The following is an 18,818-nucleotide window of genomic DNA, read 5'->3' as shown; positions in this document are numbered from 1 at the left end:
GTGTCTAGCATCCTCCCCTGCTCTTGATGTCAGGCTGATGGCTGTACATCCTTAGAGGCTTTTGGAGACAGGGAGAGCCAAGAGGCGTCTTCTCGCCTTCTCTGCGCCGGCGCCACCAGGCGACCACCAACCTGCAGTTTCCGTGAGCATCTACTACAGCCCCAACTATTAGAGCTCTAGTGAGCACATACATGAAGGGCCTTCTGCGCCCTGAGTCCGCTTCCCACAACCAGCCCAGAGCGAGCTGTTGTTATCCCTGTTCATGGGGAAGGAACCTGAGGTTCAGAGGGGTCTATATGCTCGCCCACGTTCACCGAGTGTCAGTGGCAAAGCCAGGATTTGATCCAACTTTGACCGTGTTCCGTGCGTCTGTCCCCTTTCTCTTTCTAAGGCCCCGGACCCCCGCCTCAGTAGCCACAGTGGTGCACGCAAGATCCTTAGATCCAATCAGCCCTACCGAAGTACGCTCTTTGCCTAGCTTGGGGGATGTGTGTGTGTGTGTGTGTGTGTGTGTGTGTGTGTAACTGGAATGAGTTGCCAGCATTTAAAAACCACATTTCACAGAAGCATCTGTACTTGTCTTCTGTTGACAAAGCAGATGTCTGGGCTCCTGAGCAGCATCCCTGCTGAGCCACCATCTGGCCCAAGCCGCCCCTGCTGGGTACCTGCCCCAGGGCCTTTGAATTTCCTACCCCAGCGGAGCACATAGTAGGTGTTCAGTAAATATTAATCAGCAGATGCTCTTCAGGCTTCCGAGGCCCTTGATGGCCTCCCTGCTGATTTCCTGGGAGGCGGTCCGCAGGCTGTGCTGAGCTGGGATGAGTGTCTGGGCCTGCCCCTCTCCCCTGCAGCTTGGGGCCCGCCTCTTGGGTTTTCCTGGAGGTAATGGAGGCTGTGGGCGGAGCAGCCGTGCCCAGGCTGGCCTGTAGGAGTCAGCAGTGCCAGGCTCGGTGTCTCCTCCCCTCCAGCTTGCTTGCTCTGTGCACCCCCAGCTCCCTCCCCACCCAGTCCAGCAGAGTGAGGGAGGGGGGGAGGGAGGGAGGGAAGTTCTGGCTGGCCAGGGCGCCTCCCCCTCCCTCTGCCCAATCCCCCTGGAGGGGTGACTCCCGGAAGGAGGCACGGCTTGGCTGGGGCTTTATCTGGCGGTGGAGGCTGAGCCAGGCACCAACACAAAGAAGGCAGAGGAACCTCCAAGGCTCCTTCTCCGGGGCCCTGAGCTGGCGTCTTCTTCTCCTTCTGTCCCATCATCCCTTGCGGTGGAAATGCAACACGAGCAGATGGCAAATATTAACGCAACAATGGAGGGCTGAGTGGCGCTCGGTCCCCAGCCCCCCTACTCACCAGCCCCCCGCCCTCCCCACCACACTGGCCCTCCGTGAGCTACATACTCACACGTTCATGGATCTGCTTGACTCCGGATGTTTGGTGGCATGTGTGCTGGGGAGGGACAGAGGGCTCCCGGCAGGCTGGTTTGCGAACCAGATTTTTTTTTTAAAGCATTACATTCTTGTTGAGGTTTTGAGGACGACTGAGAAGAAAGTTCCTTTCAATGAGAAGGGGTTTCTATCTCATGGGGGTCCCTTCATTGAAGCCCATGTGGGAGGTTTCCAACTTCTCCCTGGGGGGTGGCGCACGGCGCGCCCTCTCCAGCACCGCCACCATCCGCCTCGGTGCCCACCCCCAGCATCTCTGTGACCGCAGCATCCCTGGGGCTGGTAGACACCCTGCCCTTTGCACATGCTGTTCCCCTGCCTCGAATACCCTCCCTGGTGATGCTGATTCATTGCTCAAGGCCAAGTTGAATGTTACCACACCTGGGAAGCTACCCTTGCCCCCGCCGCCCCAGGCATCGTTCCTCTGGGCTCCCCGTTTCCTGTCCATCCCCTGGTGTCCTAGCGGGGTGTCATCTGTGTCTTCCCCTGTCATTCCCTCAGACTGAGAGTTTCTCAAGGGGAGGGACTGTCTTGTCTTTGACTTAGTGGTAAGCAGCCAGAAGGGCCAGTGGGAGCCAGTACCCTACCTGCCCTGGCTGGGTTCCCCCCATGCCCACCTGTCACTCAGGTACTATTACCATGTCCGCTGTACGGATGAGGAGACAGACTCGGGAGTTAGAACACTGGACTTCGTTCCTTTGACTCTAGAGCCCTATGTTCTTCGTGCCCCGGGGGTTGAAATTCAGACAGTGGGGTCTGGTGTCCCTAAGTGTGGCACTGGGTGCCGGGCAGGGACTGCCGACGGGACAGGCAGGTGCCCTCAACGCCAGCCCGAAGCTACTGCTCGGAGTGGCCTGACCTTGGCCTTCTTTTAAAAAGGAGAGGTTGGGAATGCAGATTTTTATGTGCACTCAGTTGATTTGGAAAACAAATCTGAGGCTCAGAGAAATCTCAGGGAACCTATTGGCCCCCAGGCCTCCTACAGAGCCTGCCCAGGTGTGGGGTCAATGCCTTTTGGCTGAGGGAGTGGGAGTGTCCCCCTCAAGGTCATCCTTCCTAGATCCCCCTCTCCCTGTTTCTGGTTATAAGGCACTGCCCCCGCCCCTCCCAAGTGTAGACCAAACTCCTGTGGTCCTCATAGGCGGGTAGTTGAAAGCACGGGTTCAGACCAGGGTTCCATATAACCTTGAAACTACTGTCATTTGTGGCCAGATCGTTCTCTGCTGCGGGGCTGTCCTGTGGGTCGTATGATTTTAGCAGCGTCCCTGGTCTCTGCCCACCAGATGCCCCCATTTATGATCATCATAAAAGTCCAGAAATTGCAAAAGTCCCTGGAGGCAAAATTGCCCTGGGTTAGGAACCTTCTGCTGGCCCAGATGAAGGACAGTTCTCAGAGCCAGACAGTGGTATGTGGGACTCATCATCGTCCTCTCTTTGCTTTCTTGTGTTTCCTGTAAATACAGAAAATTTCCAAGGTAATTTTTTAGAATATTATCATTATTATTTAATATTATTAATATCAAATAATATTTAATGCTATTTATTAAATAATATATTTATTTATATAACGTAAATATATTTATTATATAAAATTATCTTATATAAAGTTATATATAATGTAATATAAATTTATTAAGTAATACATATTTAATAAATATAATAAGTAATATTATTTAATGTTTTTTATTTTTAAAAATAAAATCTAAGAAATTTTATTTATTTATTTATTTATTTATTGGAGATAGAGCGAGAGAGAGCACAGATGAACTGGGGGAAGGGCAGAGGCAGAGAGAGAAGCAGACTCCCCGCTGAGCAGGGAGCCCAGTTCCCAGGACCCTGGGATCATGACCTGAGCCGAAGGCACTTAACTGACTGAGCCACCCCAGCACCCCCTAAAATAGGAGTTTAAAAACATGAAAGCGTGGGTTCTAGAGCCCAACAAGTTGCTCATCAGCTCTGTGGCCTTGGAACAGGGTCTCACCTTTCCCTTCTATGAAATGGGGGAGCAGTGCTCAAACCTCCTGGGATCGGGGTGAGGGTTTCAGCGTGCAGGATTCCCTCTTCACTCTGCAAGCTTTTATCGGGCCCTTGCTCTGGCGGGAGCACTGTTTGGGTGATGAGGCTCATAACTCACTAGGGGAGGAGCCAGGGAGGACCCCCGCAGGGCAGGTGCTGTGCTGGGTGCTCCCTACTGAACTTGGGCCTCAGTTCCTGCTTGCTGTAGAGAGGTGGGCGGCCATCCCTGGCCCATTTTATAGAAGAGCAACTAAGGCAGGGAGAGGTAGAGCTGCTCACCCAGAATCAGGCGGAGGAAGAGGGAAGAGAAGCAGCCAGATGCCCCCGGCCGTCCTGCCCCAGAGCACCTTCGGGCTTGCACACTGCCTCTGGGAATGGGGATCCATGTGTGCGGCCCTCGGCTGCCCTGTGAGTTTGTGCTGCTGGGGTCCATTTTGTAGAAACTTCCTTTTGAGCGACTGGTGGTTCCACAGCCCCCTCTTCCCCGGGCCGGACACCCCCACTCATGCCAGGACCGCAGCTCACCTGGCCGAGGTGGCAATTCAGAGGGGTCAGGCACCAGGGGCATCTGGGGTCCCCCTCTGAGTCCCCACCACTTTGAACCCACCGGTGGCCATACTGGCCACACGTGGAGAGGTCAGCCCCTGTCAGGCTCCGTGTCCCTCTGGATCCCCACCTCTGAAGCGTTCATCCGCCTGTCTCTGCCTCTTTCCATGTGTCTCTGGGCTTCTCTCTGTCTCCTCGTGTCACACGCACCACACAAAGCTTCACCTACCCTCCCTCCCTCTCACCTCATCCTCCCCTCAGGGGTCTCACAAGGATCCCTCCCTCCTCAGATGGAAAGAGGGGTGGAGTGGAGGGACCCTAGGGCTGAGTCTGGTTCTGCATCCACTGGCTGGGCTACACCGTAGACACCACCACCCCCTCAGAGCCCCGACATCCTTGGGGACATAGGTGTACCGGGAGAGGGAATCCCACGGTGACGCATGCTACAGGGAGCCCTAGTGAGTACAGCTGTGACTTGAGTGCCCACGGATGATAGAATGACGAGACTGGGTCCCCGCCTAGGCTCAAGTTCTCCCCAGAAAGTGAAGCTTCCCAGGCAAGGGCTCTTAGCAGTTAGAGCTGAAGAGGGCTGTCTGCCCCCGACCCGTGCTTGTGACAGAGAAGGAGCAAGCGGGCAGAAGAGTGGCTGCCACGGAGAGGGAGGACTGGCTTGGCGCCGGGTTGCTCGGTGCCCCCAGGCAAGGCCGGGCTGGCAGAGGGCGGGCAGCCGCCACAGGCCATCCTGGTTCCGAGGGAACGTGACGCGTGCAGGCCGGCCCTCGGTTAGCGCAGAAACGTGTGTGATGCCCGCAGCTGGGGTTGGGGCTTCTGGAGGAAGTGTGATCCCTTTGATGCCCAAGGAGCCTGGGAAGCTCTTGAACTTGCCTGTGTTCATGGTCAGCTTTCTTCTGGGAAAATAAACCACGTCTCATTAAGCAGTAAATTTGTCCAGGTGCCTTTCCGGCTGATACCATCACACCTGGTCTTGCTGCCAGACCTAAAGTCAAGGCCAAAGTTCCCGTTACTTGGAGAGTCCTAATAATTAACCTAGAACCTCAGTCAGAAGGGGGTAATGCTGGCTTTTAGATGTAGTGAGGAGCTGGAGCAGGGAGGGCTGTTTCCAGGCCTGGATGTTGCTGAACGCTGGTAGGGAGGTGCCCCCTGGGGCCTGGGTTGGGGGTCTCAGCACTCACCCTCTCTCCCCCTCCTGTGATTCTTCTCTGGATTGCGCCTGGCTCCAGAGGCCTCAGGTGATTCCCCAGGAGTGGGTTGTGGGGAGTGGCCAGGAGCGACTCAGATAGCATCAGTCATTGGTTTGAGAGAAACGGGAGGCCAGGCCGCGGCCAGGGGCTGCTCTTGGGGCTGGCTGCCAGCGTGTCCGTGCCGGTGTGGCCTCCGGTAACTTGTCAGTGACCAGCAGGCGTTTATTGAGTATCTACTGTGAGCCAGCTGCCGGGATTGATAAATGAGCCCTGCCTTTCTGTGGCCGGGAGAGGCCCCCACGCTTATTAATTTTTGAGGCCCCTTGTTATTAAAAATCAGAGCAATACCAGCATGGGTTCCCACAACTGTGATTTAGTTTAAATGTTCATGTTTTGAAACTGAATGCATTTAATACCAAAAATGCAATGTTATGAAATTGTCCGCTTGGGCTCTTTCTAAGCTACTGACGGTATTTAAAAAGAATATGAATTCTGGGGCCATAGTAATAATGACGTTAGTTGGGAACCGTTGGGCACTTACTGCTTTCTGAGCACTTCATGGTTATGTGGGCATAACACCCTGTGAACACCATTATTAACCCTGTTACCAGGTGAGAAAACTGAGGCACAGACTGGGTAACTTGGCCAAGATCACACAGCTAGGCAGGCGGACCACTGCTGTCCGAGGGATGTGGAAGTGGGGCAGTTTCCTGTGCTGGATGGAGGGACCGGCTCTTGGCGCTGGTAGGTCCATGGGGGGGCTTTGGAGACCACTTCAGAGCAAATCCAAGGCCCTCTGTGACCCCTGCCCCCCATCCCCGCCTTCACGCACATCCTTGCTCCCCAAGCAGTGAGCCACTTGGGAGGAACTGGGCACATGGTAGACTTGACCCCTCAGTCTTGACCCCTGTATCCCCAGGAGGCCCCAGAAAGTGAGCTCAGCCTCCACCTAAACCCAGTTTCTGGTTTTCTTGAAAGTGTGTTGGGATGTGTGCCGGGGGGTGGACACATGGTATTCTCTGTCCCCTGGGTTTTTGCTCTGGAGCTGGCTCTGCCCATCCCCCCTCTGTGCTGAGGCACACACAGGTCTCTCCACTACCTCCCCCACCTCCCCACCCTGCATTCCCCTGTTAGACGTCCTGGGCTGCTCCAGGCCCCCAGCCCCTGGGCCAGACTTAACTCCTTTGATGCCAGATCTCCACGGACCTCCCCTTGGTTCTTTTGTTCATTCACACATTCCTTTCCTCGTTCAGCAAATACTTAGCCACCCACCTGTATGGGCTTTTGGTCTTTCAGATCCTCAGGACCCAAGGAGGACAGAGAATATTCCTGCCCTCCAGCAGCTGACCCCCTAGGGCCCCAGGGGACAGAGAAGATCAAGAAGCAGTAGGTAGGGAGTGGGCCAAGGGTAAGAGGTGGTCAGGGAAGGCCTCCCTGAGAGGGTGACTCGAGCAGGGGTTGCCCTGGAGGAGGTAGGAAAGGGGGTAGCTGCGGGAGCAGTGAGATCTGAGAAGGCAGCCCTCGGGAGCCAGAGGCAGAGGTGGAGGGCGCAGAGAGATCAGACCTGGGCCCAGGGCTGTGACTCAGCTCTAGAGGGTTCCAGATGGCTGTCCTGTGGGCCAGAGTGGAAGCTGGGAGGTCTGAGCCGCTGGGATGGTCCAGGAGAGATGCGGATGGTCTGGACCAGGGTGGAGCAAGGAACCCTGGGGTTGAGGAAACAGGGTCCATTCTTCCTGTGTGTGTGTGTGTGGTTGGGCGGGGGGCGGTGTGTAATTGTAGATTAAATTGTAAATTGTAGATTCACAGGTAGAAAAGAAATAATACAGAGAAATCCTTTATGCACTTGGCCCATTTCTCCCCAGTGGTAACATTTTGCAAAACTGTAGTAAAGTATCCTGGCCAGGTCTTAACATTGAAACAGTGGGTTCTCTACAGTTGTATCGGTTCTGTACGTTTTTACATTATTATTTGGGTTCCTGTCTCTGCCTCTACGGTCAGGCTGGGGAACATCTCCAACATTACAGGGGTCTCCCGCCGTCCTTTCATGACAACCTTCACCTCTGCTCCGTCCCTGGCAACCACAGATCTGCCCTCTGTCTCTCAAATTTTGCGATTTCAAAAACGTCCTATAAACGGAATCTTGCACCGGGGAACCTTCCAGAACTGGCTTCTCTCACTCAGCATCATTCCCCAGAGATTCGTCCAAGTTGCCGTGTGGTTCGAGAGTCTGTGTGGCTGTGTTTGCCGATGGAGACCCAGTTGGAGATGCGAGTTTGGGGTTCAGGTCTAGAGGTGTCCCGCTGTGGAGCCGTGGCCTTGACCCCGAGGCTGCACGAGGTCACCCAGAGAGGCAGCGGGGCTCCAGGCTGAGGACTGAGAGTCAACTGATTCAGCCTCGAAATGCACCAGGCACGGGGATGTGGCCAGCCCTGAACAGACAGATGGACAGACAGACCGATAAAGTCCCTCAGGGCTGGGTTGCAGGGGCCAGCGTGAGAGAGGGCGTGTGCTTAGGAACTCTCCCTTACCCCACTTTGTCCCTTCGCCACCAGAATGCTGGGCCCCACGGGCTGGGCTCTTTGGCTCAGAGTTTTAGACCAGAGTTTCCACGAGTCCTGAACCACATGGGAAAACAGCAAAGCGTTGCCTCTAAGATGAGACGGAGTCCCTTCCACAGCAACGGACATCTCACGGCCTCTGTCCTCCGGGAATATTATTTCTTTGACAAAGGGATGGGGCTGCGGGGTGGTTGGCGAGTGTTTGCTCGTGGTCTCTGGAGCAGCGACCTGGCTGGGGTTTGGAGAGACCCTGAACGCACTCCTGTCACCATCTTCTCCCCTCCAGGTCCTTGTCCCCAACCTTCCCCCATCACCCTCTTCCTGGTATGCCTCCCTCTTCTCCCAGGGCCCCGTCCTTCCCTCTCCTCTTCCGTCTTACTTCCTTGCGTCTCCCCCCATCCCCCTTTCCCTCACTTCCCCTCCTGCTCTTGCCCTCCATCAATTTCTGCTTTTTCTCAGGCTCCCCTATCTTGTTTCCACATCTTCTCTCTCTCTCAGGTGTGTCTCTGTCCCCCTCTGGCTGTCCCTCTCTTTGTCTGAGCCTCCTTCCCCGTCTCCAGTTACCTCCTGCTCTCCCCATCTCGAACCCTATTTCTTTCTTTCTCTCACTTTCAAATGTTATTTTCCAGGCCTTAAAAATCATCCCTTGTCACTTTCAAGGGGCCCAGTGGAGAAAATGTCTTAATCAGACCAGGAAAGCACAGGGGCTGGCGGAGGGGGTTGGTGGGGGCGGAGTGGCGCAAGCTCCTGGAAAAGGGCTTCCTGAGGTGAGTGCTGGGGCCACGGGAATAGCAACATGGATGTGGTGGCCGCAGCCCAGGCTGCCTGCTCGGAGGAGACAGGCCCAGCCGAGGTTTGTAGGCCCAGACTAAAACTCTGAGAGCCCCTGGGTCTGAAGGAAGGGTGGCTTGAGACGAGGGTCGGAAGGCTGCCCGGGTGCGAGGGACAGGGGACAGTCTGGGTGGTGGCTGTGAGGCAGGCTCTTTTGGCTGGCAGGAGGTGGCTGCCCAGCCCTCGGGGAAGAGTCTTTCTCCCCGCTGGGCAGGGGCATGGGGCAGGCACGGAGGCGGCTTCCTGACACCTGCTGCTTTGGGTGGACGTCTCTGTTCTTGCCCTAATGGCTTGATTATTGGACGGAGAACAGCTGCCCCTGTTAGGGACCCTGACCCAACCGTTGCTCCTGTCTGTTTGCTTTCTGCTTCCCGGAGCTGTTGGTGCTATTTTCAACATTCTTTTATGGACCCAACCACCTTTGAGGCTGGCTGACAAAACCTCCAAGGAGTCTATTGGTGACCAGCATCAGAGTGAGAGCTGTACGGCTCCCTCACAACAGTGGCCAACTGGGGCCTCGGCCAGATGTTGACCGAGGCCGTGGACGCTCGTCGGGAGCTGGGCCACCGCTGGCTGACATCCAGGCATGACTGGGCCTCCGGTGGGGAGTCGAGAACCTGACAAGGCGGCTGCAGGACTGAGCAGACCCCTGGGAGGGGGCGGCTGGTCTGATGCTCTGGGCTGGGAAGGAAACTTCTTTCCTTGCTCCCTGCCAAGAGTGGGTCAGTCCTGGCTCCGCCCAAATCCAGCCCCCGCTGTCCCCACCCCCTTCAAATTCACCACTGCTCCTGCTGCCACCCTCTGCCCCCCGGGGGTGTCTCCCCAGCCAAGGGTGCTGGCCCCAGGCTTCCCATGGAGCCATCCGTGAGTGACCCTTCTGAGGTGTGAACACTTACCTGGGAGCCCAGAGATCCTAGGACTGGCTGCAGGAGTTTGTTAAAGCTTTTTCAGAATTTCCAGGCAGGGACAACAGAGCATTCGACAGAGTATGACTGCACGGGCAGGGGGAGGTGGGGGGATCACCCAGCCACGAGGCTGTCCCCATGTGTCTGTCACCTGCATACGTCACACCCTGAGTGAGGTCCTGAGCCAGCTGAGTCTCACTTCCCACACCTGTGCAGTGGGATTTAGAGTTTGAGCCTCTGCAAGGGGTCGTCGTGAGCCGTGATTTCAAGTCATGGAAGGTGTAGCAGCTTTTACTGTTCCTGGTGACACTGGGGTAATTTAACAGCTCTTCTCTGGGTCGTTGGCTCCGTGTTTTGCAGATGCTGCCATGGACACGCCTTATTTATTTATTTTTAAATGACCTTTCTGTATCGGATGGTTTAGACCTGCAGAAAGCTCGTAAAGACAATACAGAGTTCCCGTTGGCCCCTTAATCACTTTCCTTCACTGTCCTCTCACAGCATGAAGGCGGCAGTGGCGACACCAACACACCGACGGGGGTCCCTTACTGTTCACGAAAATTCTGGCCTGGCTTGGATTTCACCAGAATTTTCGTAGATGACCGTTCTCCGTCCCAGGCTCGCATCCAGACCAGGGCGCTGTGTTGCGTGTGTTTTATCTTTGACATGATCTGGTGTCTCCAGCAGCGGGGCACAGACCTGGCAGGGCAGTGAGGCCAGCCTCAGGCCACCTGGTGACTCCAGAACAGGGCCCCTTCAGGTGTCCCTCCTGCCGATGTCACCATTGGTCTCAGGCTTCTGAGCCCTGACTTGGCAAGAGGCCAGCCCTTCCTGCTCCTCTGTCTTGGGTTTTGGGCACATTCTAATTCATTCGCTTCTCGCCCGCTCTGTGGCTCTGAGGACTAACATGGGTCCCATCCCTGTGGAGCTCAGCACGGTAGGGAGACTGAGGAAAGAGGCAGACAGGATATGCTCCTTCGTGGTGCAGTGGGGGAAGAAAGGTGACCGGTGAAGTTGGGGGTCCCTTAGGAGGGTCGGAAGGAAGACACCAAGCATGAGAAGACCCTTTGTCACTCAAGGTGACAGCCTTGAGCGGGGAGTAGCAGGTGTAAGGGTCCAAGTCAGGAAAGACCCCGGGGAAGTCCGGGAAGGGATTTCCAGGCTGGAGGGTTATGAGTGCTGGGAGGGGGCAGACCGAGTTTACGGTCAGCCAGGATCACAAGGTTCTGGGGTGGCAAACGCCATCTCTCAGGGCCAGGCCAGTGGCTGAGGTGGGAGCACGTGTCCCCTTTGAAGGGGTGTGACCAGGGGGCGCCTGGGTGGCTTAGTGGGTTGGGGCCTCTGCTTTCGGCTCAGGTCATGATCCCAGAGTCCTGGGATCGAGCCCCGCATCGGGCTCTCTGCTGAGTGGGGAGCCTGCTTTCCTTCCTCTCTCTCTGCCTGCCTCTCTGCCTACCTGTGATCTCTGTCAAATAAATTAAAAAAAAAGAAAAAAAGAAAAAAAAAAAGAAAGGGTGTGACCAGAGCTCAGTACCAGCTCATCATCACCACTCCATGCCCCAGAGCTCTGGAGTTTTTAAACGAGAAGCTGGAGACTCATCTTTTCTAGAGAAGTGGCATTTCATTCAAAAACAGGAGAACACCAGTGACCAAACAGAAGCAACAATACGGGTGCGGACACTCCGCCCAGTGGAGGCAAAGCGGGACACAGCTCTGGTCTGGGTTTGGCCAGATGAGTGCCCACCGGTGACCTCACTGGCAGGGCCTGATGGTGACAGTGGAGACTCGCATTTTCTTCTAAGCCCTGTACTTACCAGAGGATCAGATCTGTTTCTTAGGACCGTCCCTCGGGCTGCTAGGTGGAGAGTGGGTTAAGGGCAAGGGGAGCAGCTTGGAGGTGGCCCCGATGAGGTAACAGTGGTGATGGCGAGAGGGATCCGGGAAGAGTTAGCAGAAGGGATGGAGGACAGGTGGGATGCGGGTGTCCAGCCCAGTTATGTGACAGTCTGCTCATCTGTAGAAGGGCTTTGTGACACCTGTGCGGATTCAGGCCTCCGGAACATGGCAGGTGCTCAGTAACACACACGCAGGGTTGCCTGGTACCCAGCTCAGTCAGTTAAGCCTCTGCCTTCAGCTCAGTTCATGATCTCAGGGTCCTGGGATCGAGCCGCACATCAGGCTCCCAGCTCAGCGGGGAACCTGCTTCTCCTTCACCCTCTCCCTCTCTCCCTGCTCATGCTCTCTCTGTCTCTCTCACCCTTTTTCTCAATAAAATCTTTAAAAATAAATAAAATATTTTAAAAAGCATACATAGAAGTATGTGGCGGTCAGACAATTCTGCGAGTGGCCATGGGATGAGAAGCAAGGCCCAGGGCCCTTGGTGACAATGAAAGCACCAGCCAGCAGGGGAGCCAGGACCCCCCAGAAGAGGGGCCCTGATGGAGGAGGGGCCAGGTTTGCAGCAGCAGAGCCCAGGTCCAGGATGGAGGGATCAGACTCCGGGTTGGGAGCTGGGGGCCCCAGGAAGGTCTAAGTCTGGAAGAGGCCGTGACATGGCCCCGCCCTCCTGGCCGTCCTGTCTTCCCTCCCAGACAGCCTGTGACTTTGCATGTAGCAGCCATATCTTGGCAGGACTTCCAGGGGCTCCTCCTCTGCTAGTGTCCATGTTAACGCTTTTCCTCCAGCTAAAAGCAGAATCCTTGGGGAGCCTCGAACCTTCTAGAGCTGCTGCCCAGGGTCAGCATCGCCTATAGCGAGACGGCACCAGCTCGTCCCTGCTGCTGGGGTCCTTCAGGGCAGGGGCTGCCCACTGTGGGAGCCCCCAGCTCTGTTCCTCTGTCACCAGAGCCTCAGCAGCCTCCCCCTGCCACCGGCTGCTCTGGTCACTTGGCTGGCGGAGGTTGGGGCCGGGGGCCCAGCTGGGTGGGAGCGTTCGGAGGGGAAGGGGCGCGGCGAGGCTGGCCGGTGCAGCCCTTCGGGCAGGATTGGACACACAGGGGCTGCTTACAGAGAAGTGGGAGGAGCTTTGCTCACAGCTGTCAGAGCCTTCTGGAAGACTTGGGGCCCTGGAGCAGACACAGAACATTGCAGGCAGAATTGCCAGGCGTGGCCTGAGGTGCAGAAAGCCCTTGGCCAGGATGGAACAGGGAGGCTGGGACTGAGGGGAAGGTCCTGTGGGCCGGCTGTGGCAGGGGCCAGGTCCAAAGCTTAGGAGAGCCCACTGGGATTCCTAGCTCGGCCTTTCACCAGCTGGGTGACCCTGGGCATGTGACCTCCCCTCCCCTCTCCAAGCCTGCTTTGTCCCGCACAAAATAGGCCCCATCTCAGTGCCTGCCTCCCGGGCTCTGGTGAGCAGTGGGGAAGCTGGGAAGGGCAGCAGCCGCTGGGCTTGGCAGTAGCCCCAGGCTGGCGGTTCCCAGCCCGTGGGGCCCAGGGCAAGGGGCGGGAAGCAAGGCCTTCTCCATCCAGCTCCTCGACAGCCCTGTGTCTGGGCGATGGGACATGCGCCTGGAGCCCCTGCCAGCTCCGATGCCCATGAGGCTCGGCAGGACCTGCAGACGAGCGAGTCTGGCCGGGCGGGGACGGCGGCGAGCCCAGCAGCACATGCCCTGTCTCGAGGGGCCAGCTGCCTGAACCCCGCAGGAATGCGGACCCAGCGTGGCCTGATCGCTCCTTGCAGGAGAAATAGGAACTCAGTATTTATTTGAAACATCCCAGTTCTTCCATGTTGGCATCTTACTCGTGTTTAAATTTGCATGAGCCAAACCAGTCACGTCTGCGGGCCAGATGCTAACCAAAGGCCACCAGTTCGTGATCTCTGAGTCGGCTGAAAAGTAGGGGGGGGGGGCGGGTCTGGGGCTGCCGATGTCCCTATGGTTGGAAAGCAGGTGATGAAGGGACATGCTGAGCCCTGCACTGAGAGTGCACCCCCAGCCCCACTCAGCCCCGGGGCTTTCTGCATCCAGGCTTGGGCTGGGGCTGGGTGGCCCCTGGGTTCCAGTCCAGCTCTTGCCAGTTCCCACCTGGCTGAGCTTGGGCAAGTACCTCTCTCACCCTCAGTTTCCTCTTCTGCAAAATGGGATTAAGGATACTTGTCTCTCTTCACAGCTGTGAGAGCAGATGGGCTGTGAACCTTCAGGGCCCATCCTGGGCTGGGTGCTGAGAATGTGCTGGGTACTTGGTCACAGCCATTGTGGAGAGGCTGGGGTCCAGTCTGTGTGGATAGAACTGTTTCTTCCTTCTGTTGCTCCCCCACCCCCAGCTATGTTTTTGAAATTTGAGAATTAGGGACAGGTTGCTGTGATAATAACAGAGAGTTCCTGTACCCCTCACCTGGTTTCCCTCCTTGTTACGATGGTATTTACTGCCGTGCCTTGTCCCAGCCCGGGGACCAGCCCCGATGGATTGCTAATGACTATAAACTCCACAGTTTATTCGGATTCTGCTAGTTTTTCCCTGATGTCCTTCTCTGTTCCAGGATGGTATCCAAGCTACCAACCGCGTTCTGTTTAGTTATGCCTCCTTAGCCGCCTCTGGTCTAGGACAGCTTCTCAGACTCCCCTGGATTTTGATGACCTTTACAGCTTTGAGGAATATCGGTTAGGTATTTCATACAGTACCCCTCGATTAGGGCTGGTCTGTTGTTTTTCTCATGGTTGGATCGGGGCTACGGGTTTTGGGAGGAAGACCACAGAGGTGAAGTGCCTTCATCCCACCCAGGGCACAGGCTGCCAACAAGATTGTCACTGATGCTGTTGACCTTGACCACCTGGCTCGGGCAGTGTTCGCCAGGTCCCTCCTGAGCAGTTCCTTTTCCTTTTCATAGTCTGCTATTTGGAAGCCATGCCAAGTGTAGCCCCATCAAGGGGAGGGACAGCTAAGCTCCAGTGAGGTTCAAAGGGCAGTGAAAACCCTACCTTGAAGAGGGCTGGGAGGGTCACAGACACTGCGTGGGGCATGGCAGGTGTAGTGGGGCCTGGCAGGTGGGGCATACCTGGGGCATGGCAGGTGTAGTGACTGTAGTCAGGGGAGCCTTTCCCAGCCCCGAAGGGCTGGGAGTGCCTGGTGACCTAGGGGAGGACTGTGGGCCTCTGGGCACCCGAGCTCCCCTGCACAAGGTCATCCTGGGGCCTCTGTCCACCAGGGGCTGACCAGGCTCTGGGGCTGACCCCGTGGACCTCAGAAGCCAGGCCACGCGTGGTGCTGACGCGTGGCCTGCTGCTTCTGGCAGGGAGGATGCTGGGTGAGGAAGGACAGGCTAGAGCCAGAGTGATGGCCAAGGGCAGCCAACCAAAGAGCACCCAGGCCCAGGACAGTCAGCGCAGTGGGCCTGGCCCGGAATCCTCCAGTGTGGGTCAGGTGACCTGTCACCCAGTGCCCATGGTATGGGGGATATGGGGAAAGAATTTTGTCCTGACCTCTTTAGGAAGACAGATTCCGTTCGGGGGCAGACCGTGGCTGGGGGTCCCCATCTGGCCTGCCACTGTTCAGGAAAGTCTTCCTGGCGCCCAGCCGAGCTGCCGGTTTGCACATCTCTCTGCGGCTGCTGTGGGGCTTCAAGGGCAGAGTTGAGTCGTTGCGACAGAGACCTGCGGCTTGCAAAGCCTGACATGTTTACCGTCTGGCCCTTCACAGAGCAAGTTTGCAGACCCTGGCCCGAGCAGAAAGCAGACCAGGATTCGGGATGTGCAGTTAGGGCATCCCAAAACAGAGACACGAGGTGGGCCGGGACTTCCAAGGAGGGGGTGGGGATTTCTGGAAACAAGTGGGCAGGTGGCAAGGGCGAGCTAGGACCCTGAGGTGGGCGAGCTTCGCTTTAGGAGACAGTGATTCGCGCAAGACAAGCTGGCAGTCTGGTGTTCATTGAGAAATCTCCTGATTGGTTACATGTTTGCAATTATTCACTTTTTAGACATCATGAAGCCCACCAAGCACATCTGTCTGGCGTGTGGGCTGCAAGTTTGAGAACTCGGGTGTCCAGGTTGGGAGAGAGGACGTGTGGATGGATGTGGGTAGACGGGAGAGAGCAGGCCAGGCCCGGTGCAGTAAGCCAGTAGGCGAGCTCCGGGCTGGGGGCAGAGGGGACAGTGAAGGGAGAGTCCGAGAGGGGGCGCGGCAGAGTCCGAGACCTGCAGGGTCGGATGGCCCCATCTCCCAACCAGTCCCAGGCCGGTGGAACATTCCTGCCAGCAGGCTGGGAGCTGGGGAGCAGTAGGACACTCCTCCTTGCTTACCTGGCACCCCCCCCCCGCCCTGGGAATCTGTAGAAGGGGAGGTGGGAGGTGGAGATCTCTGAAGTGCCCTCCGAGAGTCCCAAGGGTTTGGATTTGCTGCTCTGTCCCCCAAGACTTGGGCCCTGTGTGGGGATGGGCAGAGGCTGGGCTTCGAGCTGGACAGGCCTGGTGGACCCCATGCCCTGGTCCCCTGGCACTTCTGAGACACAGGGAAGACCCCGGTTTGGCAGGCTGCCAGGAGATTCGGGGAGAAAACGGGCGCGGAGGGCTGGGTTTCCATGGCACCCTGACGTGCCTGTGATTGGGGCCTGGCCTCCAGGATGCAGTCTGTTCCTCCTGACAGCAGCCGGGGCATCTGGCTCCTTTCAGCCTCGCACACCAGCCCTTACCTGCGGGTTCAAGCTGCTGGTTGGCAAGTACTCATTGGCTTTGCTGTGGGTTTATTGCTTTAGGATGCCCGGGGGCAAGTGACAGCAACACAGGCTAAGTGGCCAAAGCAAACAAGAGAAGTCCATGGCTCATGGACAGGAGACAGCCCAGGGTAACTCCCGCCTCAGGAGATAATGGATTCCACTGCTCAGATGATACTGTTAGGACTTTATCTCACTCCGTCCCCAGCTCTGCGTCCCTGTGTTGGCTTCAATCCTATGCAGGCCCTGCATTGTGGTGGCAGAGGTGGCCTTCAGGTTCATGGCCCATTACCCCCCCCACCCCTGCCTGGAACCTGGGGGCAGCATCCTTGTCTCAGTGAGAGCCCCAAGACTGATTCCCATTGGCCCAGCTCGGGTCACAGGCTCAGCCCCGGACCAGTCACAGCTTGGGTGGGTCAGGCTTTCCCCGCCCGCACCCCTGCCCTCCCCTACCCAGGGGTCCCCACTTAAGCCATAGGGGGTGGGGAGGCAGGCGGGGTCCAGCACAGGCCCAGGTGATCTTGCAAGAAGATCAGGAGGTTGATCCCAGGGGGCAGTGCAGGCTGGACGGGCCCGCACTCACTCTCCAAGTGCAGCATCTGTACCCTGGAGGCCCCGTCTGGAGCCCCCTGGCTCATCAGAGGTCGCCCCTGCCTGGCTGACTTCAGGCTCAGTTCTCCAGCCAGCCATGAGTCACAGCCCACATTTCCCCACATGCTCTAAGATGTTGGCGGGGTTTGGTCCAGGGCCGCTAGGAGGCTCTTGGGATGACTTCTCTTTAGTTCTGTTATAATTATATTGATTTTCTCCCTTTTTTGGAAGTCTCTCTCCTTGAGGGAGGAGGCAGAAGCCCCGCCCCTGGGAGGGGTGTCTTACCCATTCAGAGGCACCCCCTTTTGAATGGTGGCACTATTTCAAAAAGAACAGGGGGTCAGGATGAGGCCACACTGGCCCCTCATGGGCCCCCTTCCCTTTCCTGGGATCAGAGGGTTGGGAGAAGGGACCTAGCTTTTCAGGATCACAAAATGTTCTTTGACCTCTGAGTGACAGGACCAGGGAGATGGTTTTTGTGCTGTCATTATTCCCTTGAAAGTTGCATTTTTTAGATTACTACAATGACCAGTTTTCAGGAGAAATGGGGTGAAGAGATCCTAAGCCCATGGGCTACCCACAGATTACATCCCTGAGGCTGGGCAATCAACGTTGTGGCTCACTTTTCAGTCGTGCCCTGGTCATGGAGCTACTGGAGGCTTGCATCCCATCCAATGGTGGCGGGAAGGTGCTAGAAAGAGGGGGCAGGTGGGAGGCCTGGGCCTTAAGTGCCTCCAAGTAGGCTGAACCAAGAATGGCTGATACAGGGTTGACGGATGGAATGTTCTGTTGCCCTTCGTGAGGCTGGCCCTTAGCCAAGGAGATTGGCTCATCCTGGTTTTCCAGCTGTGGGATGGCAACACAGGGAGGTACGTGGTCAGACACCTGAGCACATTCTGTCTTACTTGAAATAGTTTGATGGTTTCCTTCTATGCGGGGAAGATCTAGGGCTTCGAGCTCAGACATGAGAATCTGTCCACTCCTGCCCTAAACTTGGCTGCTCCCCTTTAGGAGATCCTGGCCACAGCCTCCTTCCTGCTCCCGTCTCTCCCCGCAGTTCTCTTTCTAAAACACCTAATTCCACACCCGTACTCCCCATTAGTGACTTCAGTGGCTCCCTGGTCCCTAGGGATGAAGTTCTTAGCACGGCTTCCGAGAGCCCACGTGATCTGGCCCCGGTTTTAGAGCCTCCTCTCTGCACAGTGACCTGGCCCCACTCCAGACTGAGCCGCTGGAGTCCCCAAGTGCCCCTCCCTCCCTGCCATGCACTGTGACATGCCATCCCCCAGTCTGGAAGCCCCCTGCTTGCTCAAGCCCCCGGAAACCTCACTGCCCCCTCCCCTGGGGGAGGAGGGCTTCTCCGGTTTCCACAGGTCCCTGCGTCTCCCCGCCATTAGCCCTCACATGGCCGTGTTCTGTTGGTTCCACTGTCTCCCCGCCAGCGAGCCTGGGGTGGCTGGGGCTGTCGTCTTGTGCGCACATGGGCCCTGGCTGCTGCGGGCACTCAGGACCTGGGGGTGGAGTGGGCGGACACTTGGAGGTCACGGGTCAGGCACCCCCCCGAGCCTTGGTTTCCCCGCCTCCACTATGGGGATGACGGTCAGGGCATCGCTGGGGGAACAGGTGTGCGGGGAGGCCCAGGATGCTCTCGGCGCGGTGCTGGGCACGTGGAGGTGTTGGGCTTTGGGGGAGCTGTTGCTGGCCATGGGCCAGAGCCCCCCCACCCCACCCCAGCCCGGGCACCTGCAGGTGGTCTCAGCTGGACAGGGTCTCAGCTGGAGTGGGCAGGAGGCTGGACAGTCAAGGGAGAGGAGTCGGGGAACAGGGGGAAACGGGGAGGGCAGTGAGAGGGATGCCCAGTGGAGACTCGCAGAAGAGCCTCATCACACCTGCCCATCTCCCGGCACCGCCCAGTCTCCCTCCTCCAGGGGGGCCTCCATTGTCATGGGGATTAGCTCTGGCTCTGCGTGAAAACTGTCTGGGGACTTTGAAATACCCCCATGGCAGGCCATACCCCCGAACAGTGTCCTCAGATGCGAGGTGGGGCCCCGAGGCGTTTCCTTGCTCTACCGGGGGGGGGGGGGGGGGGGGGG

General features: G+C 57.2%; 1 protein-coding gene across 2 annotated transcripts in view; it reads left to right on the top strand.

Annotated features, from left to right (window-relative positions):
• Nucleotides 1-18,818, top strand: part of BCAS4 (breast carcinoma amplified sequence 4) — a 55,529-nt gene that overhangs the window by 35,563 nt on the left and 1,148 nt on the right. Inside the window, exon 5 of one of the 2 annotated variants that reach the window (XM_032878979.1) lies at nucleotides 392-493. The exons of the other annotated variant lie outside the window; for it this stretch is intronic. Within the exon in view, the coding sequence (XP_032734870.1) occupies nucleotides 392-478 (87 nt within the window). The 3' untranslated portion in view covers nucleotides 479-493. Of the gene's footprint in view, nucleotides 1-391; nucleotides 494-18,818 lie in introns of those variants that run through there. 2 annotated transcript variants of the gene reach the window in all.

Source organism: Lontra canadensis, unplaced genomic scaffold (assembly GCF_010015895.1).
Source record: "Lontra canadensis isolate GAN:19392208 unplaced genomic scaffold, GSC_riverotter_1.0 scaffold65, whole genome shotgun sequence".
NCBI lineage: Eukaryota > Metazoa > Chordata > Mammalia > Carnivora > Mustelidae > Lontra > Lontra canadensis.
The sequence above is the reverse complement of the archived record's forward strand: the minus strand, read 5'-3'. Positions and strand labels throughout refer to the sequence as shown.